Source organism: Phoenix dactylifera, chromosome 7, assembly GCF_009389715.1.
Source record: "Phoenix dactylifera cultivar Barhee BC4 chromosome 7, palm_55x_up_171113_PBpolish2nd_filt_p, whole genome shotgun sequence".
NCBI lineage: Eukaryota > Viridiplantae > Streptophyta > Magnoliopsida > Arecales > Arecaceae > Phoenix > Phoenix dactylifera.
Window position 1 is genome coordinate 7,159,775 of NC_052398.1, and position 12,322 is coordinate 7,172,096.

Here is a 12,322-nt window from a genome sequence, read left to right on the forward strand (position 1 = left end):
TTTGGTCACTTTCATCATTTATAGGCTCTGTTGATCCCCGCCTGACGCCCTCATTTTTCCTATCTCTTAGCTCGCCCAGTACATGATCCGCCTGGAGGAGTGCTACGAGGAACAGGCGAGGCTTCTGGCGAGGGCCGAGAGCCAACTGAAGGCAGTAGAGGAGGGAGGTCAGGCTGCGGCGGGGAGGACGACCAGGGACCTCGAGACGAGGCTCCAGGTGGCCGAAGAGCGGGCACTCGGCTTCGCCACCCTCGAGAAGCAACTGTTGGAGGCTCAGGAGCAACTCAAGGTTGCCTCGGGTCTCGAGGGCGAGATCAAGAAGGCGGAGGAGCGGGCCGAGAAGCAGTCCCGGAAGGCTGCCGACTACCGGGAGAGGTGGGAGAAGGCCCAGCGGTCAGCCGACAACGCCCGCAACCGAACCCGGTCTCTTGAAGCCAAGCTGGGCGAATTGGAGTCGGCCTTGGAGAAGTCCCGCGCGAGCGACCAGGAGCTTCATTCGCGCCTGGAGGAGGCTGAGGCTGCTCGCATTGCTGCCGAGGCGAAGCACAAGGAGGCTCAGGCTGATCTGCTGAGGGTCTCCTCCGAGGCGGATGACCGGATTGTGGCGAAGGTCTTGGAGGCGAAGGCTCAGATTATGGAGCGGGCAGAGGCGGCGCTGGCCGAGAAGAGTGCGGAGATCGGGCGTCAGGCGGTACAGGCTTATCGTCAGTCCGCCGAGTTCACCCGTGATATGTCGGAGGCGGTACAGGCCTATCGTCAGTCCGACGAGTTCGTCCGTGACATGTCGGACGCGGGGTCCGACTCCTTTGTCTTAGGCTTCGAGGAAGGCCTGGCAAGGGTGTCGGCTAAGTACCCCGAAATTGATCTGAGTGGGATCTCCCTTCTCGACTCCCCTCCGGCGCCATTGCCTGCTGCTTCTCCAACCGTCTCCCTACCCCCTGCGGACGTGCCCGACGTTCCCGACCCGGGGGTTCCTCCAAGCTGACCTTCTGTATCTTTGTTCTTTTCTTTGTGTGTTGGCGTTTTGCCAAGTTGTATGGGTCTCGGCCCTGAAACAATGAAAGTTAATGCAAATAGAGTTTCTTCATTTCACTTTCGTCCTTCTTCTTTTTAACTCTTGGTAGCGTCTCGCTGACTCCCGACTCTTGAAATTCTTCTGGCGCTAGGCCAGGTATCTGAGGGTTAGGCCTCAGGAAATTCTTCCGGCACTACACCAGGCGTCCGAGGGTTAGGCCTCAGGAAATTCTTTCGGCGCTAAACCAGGCATCCGAGGGTCAGGCCTCAGGAAATTCTTCCGGCGCTAAGCCAGGCATCCGAGGGTTAGGCCTCAAGAAATTCTTCCGGCGCTAAGCCAGGCATCCGAGGGTTAGGCCTCAGAAAATTCTTTCCGGCGCTAAGCCAGGCATCCGAGGGTTAGGCCTCAGGAAATTCTTCCGGCGCTAAGCCAGGCATCCGAGGGTTAGGCCTCAGGAAATTCTTCCGGCGCTAAGCCAGGCATCCGAGGGTTAGGCCTCAGGAAATTCTTCCGGCCCTAAGCCAGGCATCCGAGGGTTAGGCCTCAGGAAATTCTTCCGGCGCTAAGCCAGGCATCCGAGGGTTAGGCCTCAGGAAATTCTTCCGGCGCTAAGCCAGGCATCCGAGGGTTAGGCCTCAGGAAATTCCGCTCGTTGGTCGGCCAAGGCTGGCGCAAGCCGAGGCGACCGGTCGGGGCTTCAGGCTAGTCTGCTCCCGGGATGATCATCGGGTTAGCCTGGCATCCGAGGGCCGAGCCTCGGGAAATTCCGCTCGTTGGTCGGCCAAGGCTGGCGCAAGCCGAGGCGACCGGTCGGGGCTTCAGGCTAGTCTGCTCCCGGGATGACCATCGGGTTAGCCTGGCATCCGAGGGCCGAGCCTCGGAAAATTCCGCTCGTTGGTCGGCCAAGGCTGGCGCAAGCCGAGGCGACCGGTCGGGGCTTCAGGCTAGTCTGCTCCCGGGATGATCATCGGGTTAGCCTGGCATCCGAGGGCCGAGCCTCGGAAAATTCCGCTCGTTGGTCGGCCAAGGCTGGCGCAAGCCGAGGCGACCGGTCGGGGCTTCAGGCTAGTCTGCTCCCGGGATGATCATCGGGTTAGCCTGGCATCCGAGGGCCGAGCCTCGGGAAATTCCGCTCGTTGGTCGGCCAAGGCTGGCGCAAGCCGAGGCGACCGGTCGGGGCTTCAGGCTAGTCTGCTCCCGGGATGATCATCGGGTTAGCCTGGCATCCGAGGGCCGAGCCTCGGAAAATTCCGCTCGTTGGTCGGCCAAGGCTGGCGCAAGCCGAGGCGACCGGTCGGGGCTTCAGGCTAGTCTGCTCCCGGGATGATCATCGGGTTAGCCTGGCATCCGAGGGCCGAGCCTCGGGAAATTCCGCTCGTTGGTCGGCCAAGGCTGGCGCAAGCCGAGGCGACCGGTCGGGGCTTCAGGCTAGTCTGCTCCCGGGATGATCATCGGGTTAGCCTGCCATCCGAGGGCCGAGCCTCGGAAAATTCTGCTCGTTGGTCGTGCGCCTGTCGCTTGCCGCCCGACGGGATTTCTCCGTGGCCAGCTGCGATCGTGTTTCTCCTCCTCTCCAAGCGTCGCCTGGGGAACACCAGATGGGCATTAAATGCTAATTGAGGGGTTACCTGGGAAATCGGATCGCCAGTTGCTGCTTGCGAGGAGTGTCAGTTAAGCGGCCGCGATACGCGCGTTCTTCGAGGCGGATGCGGCCTGGGGCGCGAGCGGAGATACGTGGACCTAGGGGTACAGGCCACCCGGGGTGTCCTGCACAAAGAATGCGATTAAGGAAAATGACGCTTAGGAAATCGCGGGAAGATACGCCTCGAGAGCCGGATCGGCTCTGGATTCAATGCGCCCGCATTTATTGGAGCCACCCGCATCGGAACGACCGGGGGGCCGCAGTTTGGCTATAAATATAGGTGCAGGTGCGATGGAGCCTGCCAAGCCGGAGCTGTTCAGGTTGCCATGGATCGTGGGCCTCCTCTCCGGCGCATGGTTGAGAGACTCCTACCGAAGGAACGGGAGGCGCGCCCTTCGCGACTTCCGCCAACTAGCCGTTTCATCTGGGATCAACAAGGAGGTTCTTCCCGGCGGAACTCCGCTCTAGGCGTTTCATCCGGGATCACGTCTCCCCTCCTTGAAGTTCGGCCTCCCGATTGAGCTCCGCACCAGGTGCTTGATCCGGGACCGCGCCTCCATATGCTCTTCCCCCTTGTATTCCTTCTCTCCCCTAACACTGGGGAGGACCGGAATATCCCTTGGAGGTGGCGTTCCCCTGGAGGCAGCGGGAGCTTCGTCTGCGGCGGCTCCTCGTCTTTTTCGTGAGGCGTGGATGGCGCCTCTGGGTAGGAGCAGTGTGAACTTCTCCTTCGTCTACTTCTTCTTCATCCGCGCCGGCTCTTCGTCTTCTTCGTGAGACGCCGATGGCGCCTCCGGTTGGAAGCACCCACTTCCGGCGGGATTGCAGCCGCTTCGGATGGAGGTTTCGGGATCCCAGATCTTCAGCTCCTCGGAGTCTCCGCCTCTTCTTTACTTTCTTTACACCCTAATTCCCCTCTGGGAATTCCTTGTAATCACACGAGCACGCCATTGTAACCAGAAATTATTGAAATGAAAAGTGTTATACATTTTTGAACTGTCTTTCTGGCATTGTCGTTCTACTGGTAATACATCCGCAGGTTAGCGAAATTCCAGCTCCTTGGAATTTCTCGACCATCTAGGGCCTCCAACTGGTAGGAGCCAGGTCGGTTTACCCAGCGAACCTTATACGGGCCTTCCCAATTTGGCGCTAGCTTCCCACCTTCCGCAGGTTGAGATGCTTTAGCTCGCCTTAGCACCAGATCTCCAACTCTGAAAAGCTTCGGTCGGACCTTGGAGTTGTAATATCGGGCCACCCTCCGCTGATACATCGCCATCCGAACCTGCGCCATTTCCCTCGCTTCTTCCAAGAGATCCAGGTTCCCTCGGAGTTGCTCCGAATTGACCTCGGGTCGGTGCGCGGCCACCCGAGGTGAGGGGAGTCCGAGCTCCACGGAGACAACGGCTTCCGTGCCATAGGTTAGGCTGAAAGGCGTCTCCCCGGTAGGGGTCCGATGCGTGGTCCGATACGCCCAAAGGACATTCTCGAGTTCTTCGACCCAAGCTTGCCCCGTCCGACCGATTCGCGCTTTGATTCCTTGGAGGATTGTCCGATTTGTGACCTTGGCCTCGCCGTTGGTTTGGGGATGCGACACAGATGTGAACCGATGCTCGATCCCGAACTCCTCGCAGAAGTCACGGAAATGCTTGTTGTCGAACTGTCGGCCATTATCCGAGATGAGGACCCGAGGTACCCCAAATCGGACAATGATGTTCTTCTTCACGAACTTCCGGACTTGCACCTCCGTGATAGTGGCCAGCGGCTCTGCCTCCACCCTCTTGGTGAAGTAGTCGATTGCAACAATCAAAAATTTCCGCTGAGCTGAAGCGACGGGGAATGGTCCGAGGATATCCATTCCCCACTGGGCGAAGGGCCAGGGTGCAGTGATTGGTGCCAAGGGGACAGAAGGGACTCTCTGGACGTTGGCGTGGCGCTGGCAGGCGTCGCATTTCCGTACATGATCCTTTGAGTCTTCCAACAAGGTAGGCCAATAATAGCCTTGCCTCATGATCTTGTGCGCCAAGGACCTAGGCCCCAAGTGTGATCCGCAAACGCCTTCGTGGACTTCGCCGAGGACGTAGGCCGCTTCCGAGGGGCGGAGGCACTTTAAGAGGGGGGCGGTGATCGAGGTCCGATACAGCCTCCCTTCATAGAGTACGTAGTGGGCGGACTTCATGACAAGTCGCCGAGCTTGATCTTCGTCTTCAGGGAGGATCCCTTCGGCGAGGTAGGCGACAAGCGGGTCCATCCAAGACGGCTCCGGATCAATCGCCATCACCGCTCCAGCCTCGCCGATGCTCGGGGCATCCAGGGTCTCCAGGTAGATCGCCCTCGACAAGTTGTGCGCGTCTGCGCTCACTAAGCGGGACAACCTGTCGGCCCTGGCATTTTCACTTCTTGGGACCTGCTGGATGTTGACACTGCCGAGGTCGGGAATGAGTGCTTGCACCTTCCGGACGTAATTCTGCATGGTCGGGTTCCGGGCTTCGAACTCCCCACGGACCTGCCCGACCACCAGCTGGGAGTCGGTGAAGACCTTCAGGCGCCGGATGCCGAGCTCCTTGGTGAGTTTGAGTCCCGTGACTAGGGCCTCGTACTCCGCCTCGTTGTTGGTCACTGGAAATCCGAACCTCAAGGCATACTCGGCTATCACTCCATCAGGGCTGGTGAGGACCAGCCCGGCCCCTCCACCTTCGGGGTTCGACGACCCATCGATGTGAAGCGTCCAAATCGGGAGGTCGAGGCTGGGTATTTCCGGCGACCTAGGTTCCGCCTCCTGCACCGTGCACTCAGCGAGGAAATCCGCGAGCGCCTGGGCCTTGATGGCGGGTCGGGGCTGGTAGCGGATGTCGAACTCACCAAGTTCCACTGCCCACTTCGCCAGCCGTCCCGCATTCTCAGGATTGCTGAGGATCTGCCGCAGCGGTTGATCGGTCAAGAGGGTGACAGAATGGGCCTGGAAACAGGGGCGAAGCCTCCTGGTCGCGGTCAGCAGCGCGAAGGCGATCTTTTCAGCCTTCGTATACCGCGTCTCGGCATCCCGTAGGACCCGGCTGATGTAGTACACAGGCTTCTGGAGCTTTGCCTCTTTCCGAACCAGTACCGTACTGACTGCGGTTGGGGAGACCGCCAGATAGAGGTAGAGCATCTCCCCTTCTTGCGGCTTGGACAGCAGGGGAGGAGACGCCAAGTATTCCTTGAGCTGGTCGAATGCTGCTTGACATTCGGCCGTCCAGAGAAAGTCTTTCGGGCGTTTCAACACCTTGAAGAAAGGTTGGCAGCGTTCGGCCGATTTTGCCACAAATCGTCCGAGCGCGGCGACCCTCCCAGCGAGCTCCTGAACCTCCTTCACTTTGGTCGGAGGGGACATACCTTGGATGGCCTTGATTTTGTCCGGGTTGGCTTCGATCCCCCGCTGGTTGACAATGAAACCGAGGAACCTCCCGGCCGAAGCGCCAAAGGCGCACTTCGCTGGGTTCAGCTTCATGCAAAACTTCCGCAAGGTGGCGAAAGTCTCCTCCAGATCCGCGATGTGCTGGTCTGCATGGCGGCTCTTCACCAGCATATCGTCCACGTACACCTCCATGTTCCGGCCGATTTGCTCTTTGAAGATTTTGTTGACGAGGCGCTGGTAAGTGGCGCCAGCATTCTTCAGACCGAAGGGCATTACCTTGTAACAGTACAGCCCCCAGTCTGTTATAAATGCAGTTTTCTCCTCGTCCTGTGGAGCCATCATTATCTGGTTGTAGCCGGAGAAGGCGTCCATGAAAGACAGCAGCTGATATCCGGAAGTCGCGTCGACCAGTTGGTCTATCCGCGGAAGCGGAAAGCTATCCTTGGGGCATGCCTTGTTCAGGTCGGTGTAGTCGACGCACATCCTCCACTTTCCGCTCGCCTTCCGGACAAGTACGACATTTGCCAGCCATTCGGGGTAGCTGACCTCCCTTATGAATCCTGCCTCCAAGAGCTTGTCTACCTCCTGGTCGACCACTCGGATCCGATCCGGGGCACAGTGTCTCTTCTTCTGCTTTACTGGTCGGTGGGTTGGGTCGACGTTGAGGGCGTGAGAAATGACCTCCGGGTCGATCCCAGGTACATCGGCCGCCGACCAGGCAAATACATCGGCGTTGGCTCGGAGGAATTCCACCAACCGAGCCCGAGCTCCCGGGTCGAGATTGGTGCCGACCCGGACCGTCCGGTCCGGGCGACCTTCCTCGAGGGGAACTTCGATCACACCTTCGGCCGGCTCCCCATGCCGCAAGGCCACCTCGTCTCTGGCGTCGAGGGACTCGACGCTTAAGGCTTCTACGGGCTTCTTCCCTTTGAGAGTTGCTAGAAAACATTGCCTTGCGGTCGGTTGGTCACCTCGGACCTCTCCAATCCCGGCCGCCGTGGGGAACCGCATGAGCAAGTGGTACGTAGAGACCACCGCGCGAAGGGTGTTCAGTCCGGGTCGTCCGAGGATAGCGTTGTAGGCCGAGGGAACACGGACGACCAAGAACCCGAGCCGCACCGTGGCTTCTGCGGGTGCAACGCCCGCAGTCACAGGCAGCTCAACGACACCTTCGGCCGAGACAGTGTCACCAGTGAATCCTATGAGGGGGGTGGATGTTTTGTGCAACAATTGTCTGGACAAGCTCATCTTTTGGAAGGCCTCGTAAAACAAAATATCAGCTGAGCTTCCACTATCCACAAGAACACGCCTTACATCATAGTCTGCCATAGTGAGGGAGATCACCATGGCGTCATCGTGGGGGGTCTGAACCCCCTTTACATCTTCATCACAAAAAGTGATTACATTACCGACCCTCTGCCTCTTTGCGACGGCTGCCCCTGATGCTTCAGTCGAGCCCCCTGCGTTCCTCTCGGGCCGAGGGCAGCCCCCAGTGATAATATGGATCACGCCCGCGACGGGTCGATTCTGCTCCCGAGGCTCCGGAGGGGCCGGGTCGGCCGGACGCGAGTCTGCGGGGGGACGTCGGTCGTTCACATATCGACCGAGACGCCCTCGGCGGATGAGAGCCTCGATCTCGTCCCGAAGCTGGAAGCAGTCTTCGGTGTCGTGGCCGTGGTCCCGGTGGTACTCACAGTACGCCCGAGAGGGCCTCCTCCCAGGGATCTTCTTCATCTGTCTCGGAACCGGGAGGTCCTCCCGCCCCTTGATTTCCATGAGGATCTGGGCCCGGGGAGTCAGGAGAGGAGTGTACCGGTTGAAACGTCGGGGCGGAGAACGAGGGCGTAGGGCGTCGTGGTTCCTCGCCGGCGACAGGCTTCTGCGCCGACGTTGAGGCGTCGGGCTCCTCCTCTGGCGTGCCTCTTTTCGCCTTTTCTTTCCGAGCTTTGGAGGGATCTCGGCGGCCTCCTTGCTCCGGTGGGCGGCCGCCTCCTCGGCGTCCGCATACTGGTTCGCCCGGGACAACAGCTCCGGGAAGCTCCGCGGCAGGCGTTTGTCCAGGGAGAAGGTGAGTCTGCCCTTTCGGAAGCCACGCTTCAGGGCTGAAAGAGCCACTTCCTGGCTCAGGTTCCGGACTTCCAGCGTAGCCTTGTTGAAGCGGGTAAGATAATCCCGCAAGCTTTCTCCCTCGTTTTGCCGGACATCAAAGAGGGAGTCGGAGACCAGTCGCCGCCGGCTACTGACGGCGAAATGGGTGATGAAGAGGCGAGTAAACTGGTCGAAGGACTGGATCGAGTTAGCCTCCAAGCCGGCGAACCACGCCCTTACCGGGCCACGGAGGGTCGCCGGGAAGGCCTTGCAGAGGAGAGGATCTGATGCTCCGTGGAGGAGCATAAGGGTCCTGAAACTCTCGACGTGATCCCGCGGGTCCGCCGCCCCGTCATAGGGCTCGATCGCCGGCATTTTAAACCCCGGCGGATTCGGGGTCCGCAGGATCCTCGAGGCAAGCGCCGGCTGGGAGGAGATCTCCAAGTCGGCGAAGGGATCTTTGGAGTGGCCCTTCAGGACCTGGAGTTGTCGGTGGAGATCGTCCACCCGCCGGTCCAGGGAGCGCGACCGATGGGTGGGAGACAAGGAGCACCGAGAGGGGGACCGACTGGAGCGCGGGTTCCTTGAGGACTGGGGGGTCTGGGAACGCGCCCGGGCCCGCCTCTCGTACCCCGCGCAGCTCCGATGGGAAGGTCCCGGCAGAATGGACCGTGCTCGAGAATCTTCCTCGCGCCGGCGCTCCTCCCCATGGGAGAGAAAGGAGCGCGGGTTGAGGAGGACAGGTGAGCGCTCAGGGAGCAGCGGCTCCTGGGCCCGCTGCGGCGCCCGAGACATCACACTCTGCAGGTTCTGCACTGCCTCCGCGAGGGTGCGAACCTGTTGGGCTAACTGGTCGAACTGAGCGGCTTCGACCATCTGAATGGGGGGTGGAACGGTGGAGTGTTGCTGAGAATGTGTTGGAGACGCAGCGGCCTCCCGGCCGGAGGCGCGAGAGGCCCCGCGATCGGAGGCATTGGAAGCTCCACGACCACCTCGCCGTGCCATTACGATCGCTCTGAGATTCGGCCCTTCCTCTAGCGCCAACTGTTGCTGGTGGTCCAAACCGAGAACGATTGGCACAGCGGTGTGAACGGAGTTCTGTTTGGGTTGCCTTGGTTGGTGTTGATTGCGCTCCACTTTCCACCGGAAAACCTGCAAGCAAGCCTCGCACCACCACTGGGGTAGTGGGGGCCCTCCGACGATCAAGTCAGAGGAGATTGGAGGAGAAGGAGAGATAATAGTAGCAAGTAAGAGAATGCACTGGAAGTTCTTGCTTACCCCCCTTCTTCCCCCAGCCGCATATATACCAGGCTGGGGGGTCCTTCTGGGGGGTTGGTCATCGTGTGGCACGATGGAGTTGCCACTGACATGGCCGTTACTGGGCGTCGTGGGGTAGCGCTGGGTACGGCCATGACATGGCGTAGTGGAGCTCCGCTTTGTACGGCTGTTACAGGAGATCGTGGAGCAGCGCCGAATACGACCGTTGCAGGGAGTAGTGGAGCAGAGGGTCGCGGCGTGCTTCAGGGAAACAGCCTGTCGTTGTCGAGAGATTGCCGACTCGGGGTCGGACTGCTGGATCAAGGGGCAGCCGACTCGGGGTCGGGCTGCGAAGCCGAAGATATCCGACTCGGGGTCGGGTTACTGGATTAAGGGGTAGCCGACTCGGGGTCGGGCTGCGGAGCCGAAGATATCCGACTCGGGGTCGGGTTACTGGATCAAGGGGCAGCTGTAGTCTTCTTGGACGCGCGTGCCGGTCACGTGGGGCAGGGTGGCTGAGTTCCCCCGTAACACTTTTCATTTGTAAGAATTGTGTGAGTTGTAGCACTGTCTACCAGACAAACATCATCACCATTCAATTCATCAGTAAGATCCATGTCTCTACAAATATGCAAAACATATGTAAAATTTTATTACTTAAAATATAACATAAAGTCTTACAACATGATAAAGAAAAATGCACTAATTAAAGGAAACACTTCCATCACCAATCAAATGATCAATTCTACCACTAGGATCTTCAAAGAAATCAGAAACATCAAGATGAGTAATATCAACCCCATCAGAGGTTTTGAAATGTGTTGATGGTTCAGCAAAATTTGTTTCAATTCCCTTTTCTTTTTCTTTCAAAGAGGCTTGGTAGAGGTCTGCCAAATGCTTAGGCGTACGACAGGTACGCGACCAATGTCCATTCATACCACATCTATAACACACATCTTCAAATTTCTTTTTACTCTGAGAGCCTTCTCTTTTATCTGAGTTATTCCACTTTTGGTGGTTCCACTTCTGGTGGTACGGTGCATCCCGCTTGTTATTTCCCCTTTTGGTGGTTTCACTTCTGGTGCCACCATGATAATTTTTTCTACCACGTCCTCTCCCATATCTACGATTCTTTTGGAATGATTTATCATTCGCTTCAGGGAATGATGTGCCATTCGCTTCACGGAATGGTATGGAACTAGTGGGACGAGATTGGTGATTTTTCAACAAAAGCTCATTATTTTGCTCAGCCACTAGAAGACAAGATATAAGTTCAGAATACTTTGTAAACTTCCTCTCTCGATATTGCTGCTGCAGGAGCACATTCGAGGCATGAAAAGTAGTAAATGTCTTCTCTAACATATCCTCATCGGTGACTTTCTCACCACATAATTTCAAAAGTGAGCTGATTTTAAAGAGTGCAGAATTATATTCACTAACACTCTTAAAATCTTGCAACCTCAGGTGCATCCAATCATATCGAGCTTTTGGGAGGATTACGCACTTCTGGTGCTCATATCTCTCCTTTAAATTATTCCACAGAATGAGGGGATCTTTTACCGTTAGATACTCAGTTTTCAATTCCTCATGAAGATGGTGCCGAAGAAAAATCATTGCTTTAGCACGGTCCTGCAGGGACGCTTGATTTTCTTCCTTTATAGTATTTCCAAGGTTCATTGCATCAAGATGGATCTCAGCATCAAGGATCCAAGACAAGTAATTCTTGCCAGAAATATCAAGAGCAACGAATTCAAGTTTGGTAAGATTCGACATTCTCTACAAACAAGAATCATAGGATTATGAATTTGTATCATACAAATTGCAAGTGAACAATTTGACCATTCTATGTCAATTATAAAAAAAAATAAATTAGATATTGAGAATCTAATTTGAAAAAGAAACTTACAGATTGGAGAATGGCATATAAAATATTTTTCTTGTAGAAAGAACACCATGTACTTCCACAATTGGTAGAGCCTTCGTGCTGATAACGTGTTGTAAAATAAAAGGTAAAGAGATTGGAGACAAGAAAATAAATAAGACACAGAAATTATAGAAAATTAGTTCTTCATGAACTAATAGTATTTTCCATTTTTTTCTAATGCCTTTCTTTCTTTTTTACTTGTGTACATTTCATCCTCCTCAAGGTACCCTTTTATAGGCCTAGGGTTATAAAGAGGAGATATAATAGTCATAATCACAAGACAATTAAAGGACAAGAGAAGGTAAAAAGGTGGATGAATGTAGACATCCCCAAGGGATAAGGGGCACATCTAGGAGTTACAAAAGATGGAAAACCCAAGAGGTGGGGAAACTCAAGAGGTGAAGGTTAAGTGGTCATCCACCCAAATACGGTGGATTCATAACACTTTCGCATGCAAAGACCAAGTCAACGCAAGAAGGATTTATTAGATGGCTGTGTCCAATAGACCAGTTCCATAGTTACTCACAAGTTACCTCCTCTTTATTTAAATTATTCAAAATCAAAATTAGATTTCATTAATAGTATTATTGGACCTAGTCCATCTAATAATTTCTTACCACCGCCTCCTAATCTTTTGAACGAGGAGCTTGTGTCGCAGGTGTGGGTGGATTGTGCCGGGGAAAGGTGGGAAAAGGATGAACTGGTTTGGGAAGAAAGAGGGACAAACAAACCAAGCTTGGGCGCTTAGAAACAATGTGAGAACCAAGAAGCTGCACAATTTCTATTTTTGATTCCTCTTGGCTGAAGAAAGAAAACAGTTATATCGGCATTTTCCATATTAGATGAATAACTTATCGTGCCGGCTAGAATGACATATCGGTAAGTGATTTTGATGAGTGATTTGTTTTAGTTACGCTAGCACTGCTCAAAGTTTAAAGGTCATCAAATACTTCCATTTAGGTGATTTTGTAATACAAAGCTATGTCGGGACTTGTAGAGAAG

General features: G+C 55.7%; 1 protein-coding gene across 1 annotated transcript; it reads right to left on the reverse strand.

Moving 5' to 3' along the window:
- Window positions 1–10,098: 10,098 nt before the first annotated feature.
- On the reverse strand, window positions 10,099–11,169 carry LOC120111398. The gene has a single exon (XM_039128446.1). It carries the CDS (start codon window positions 11,167–11,169, stop codon window positions 10,099–10,101), a length of 1,071 nt encoding a protein of 356 aa, XP_038984374.1.
- Between the last annotated feature and the right edge of the window lie 1,153 nt (window positions 11,170–12,322).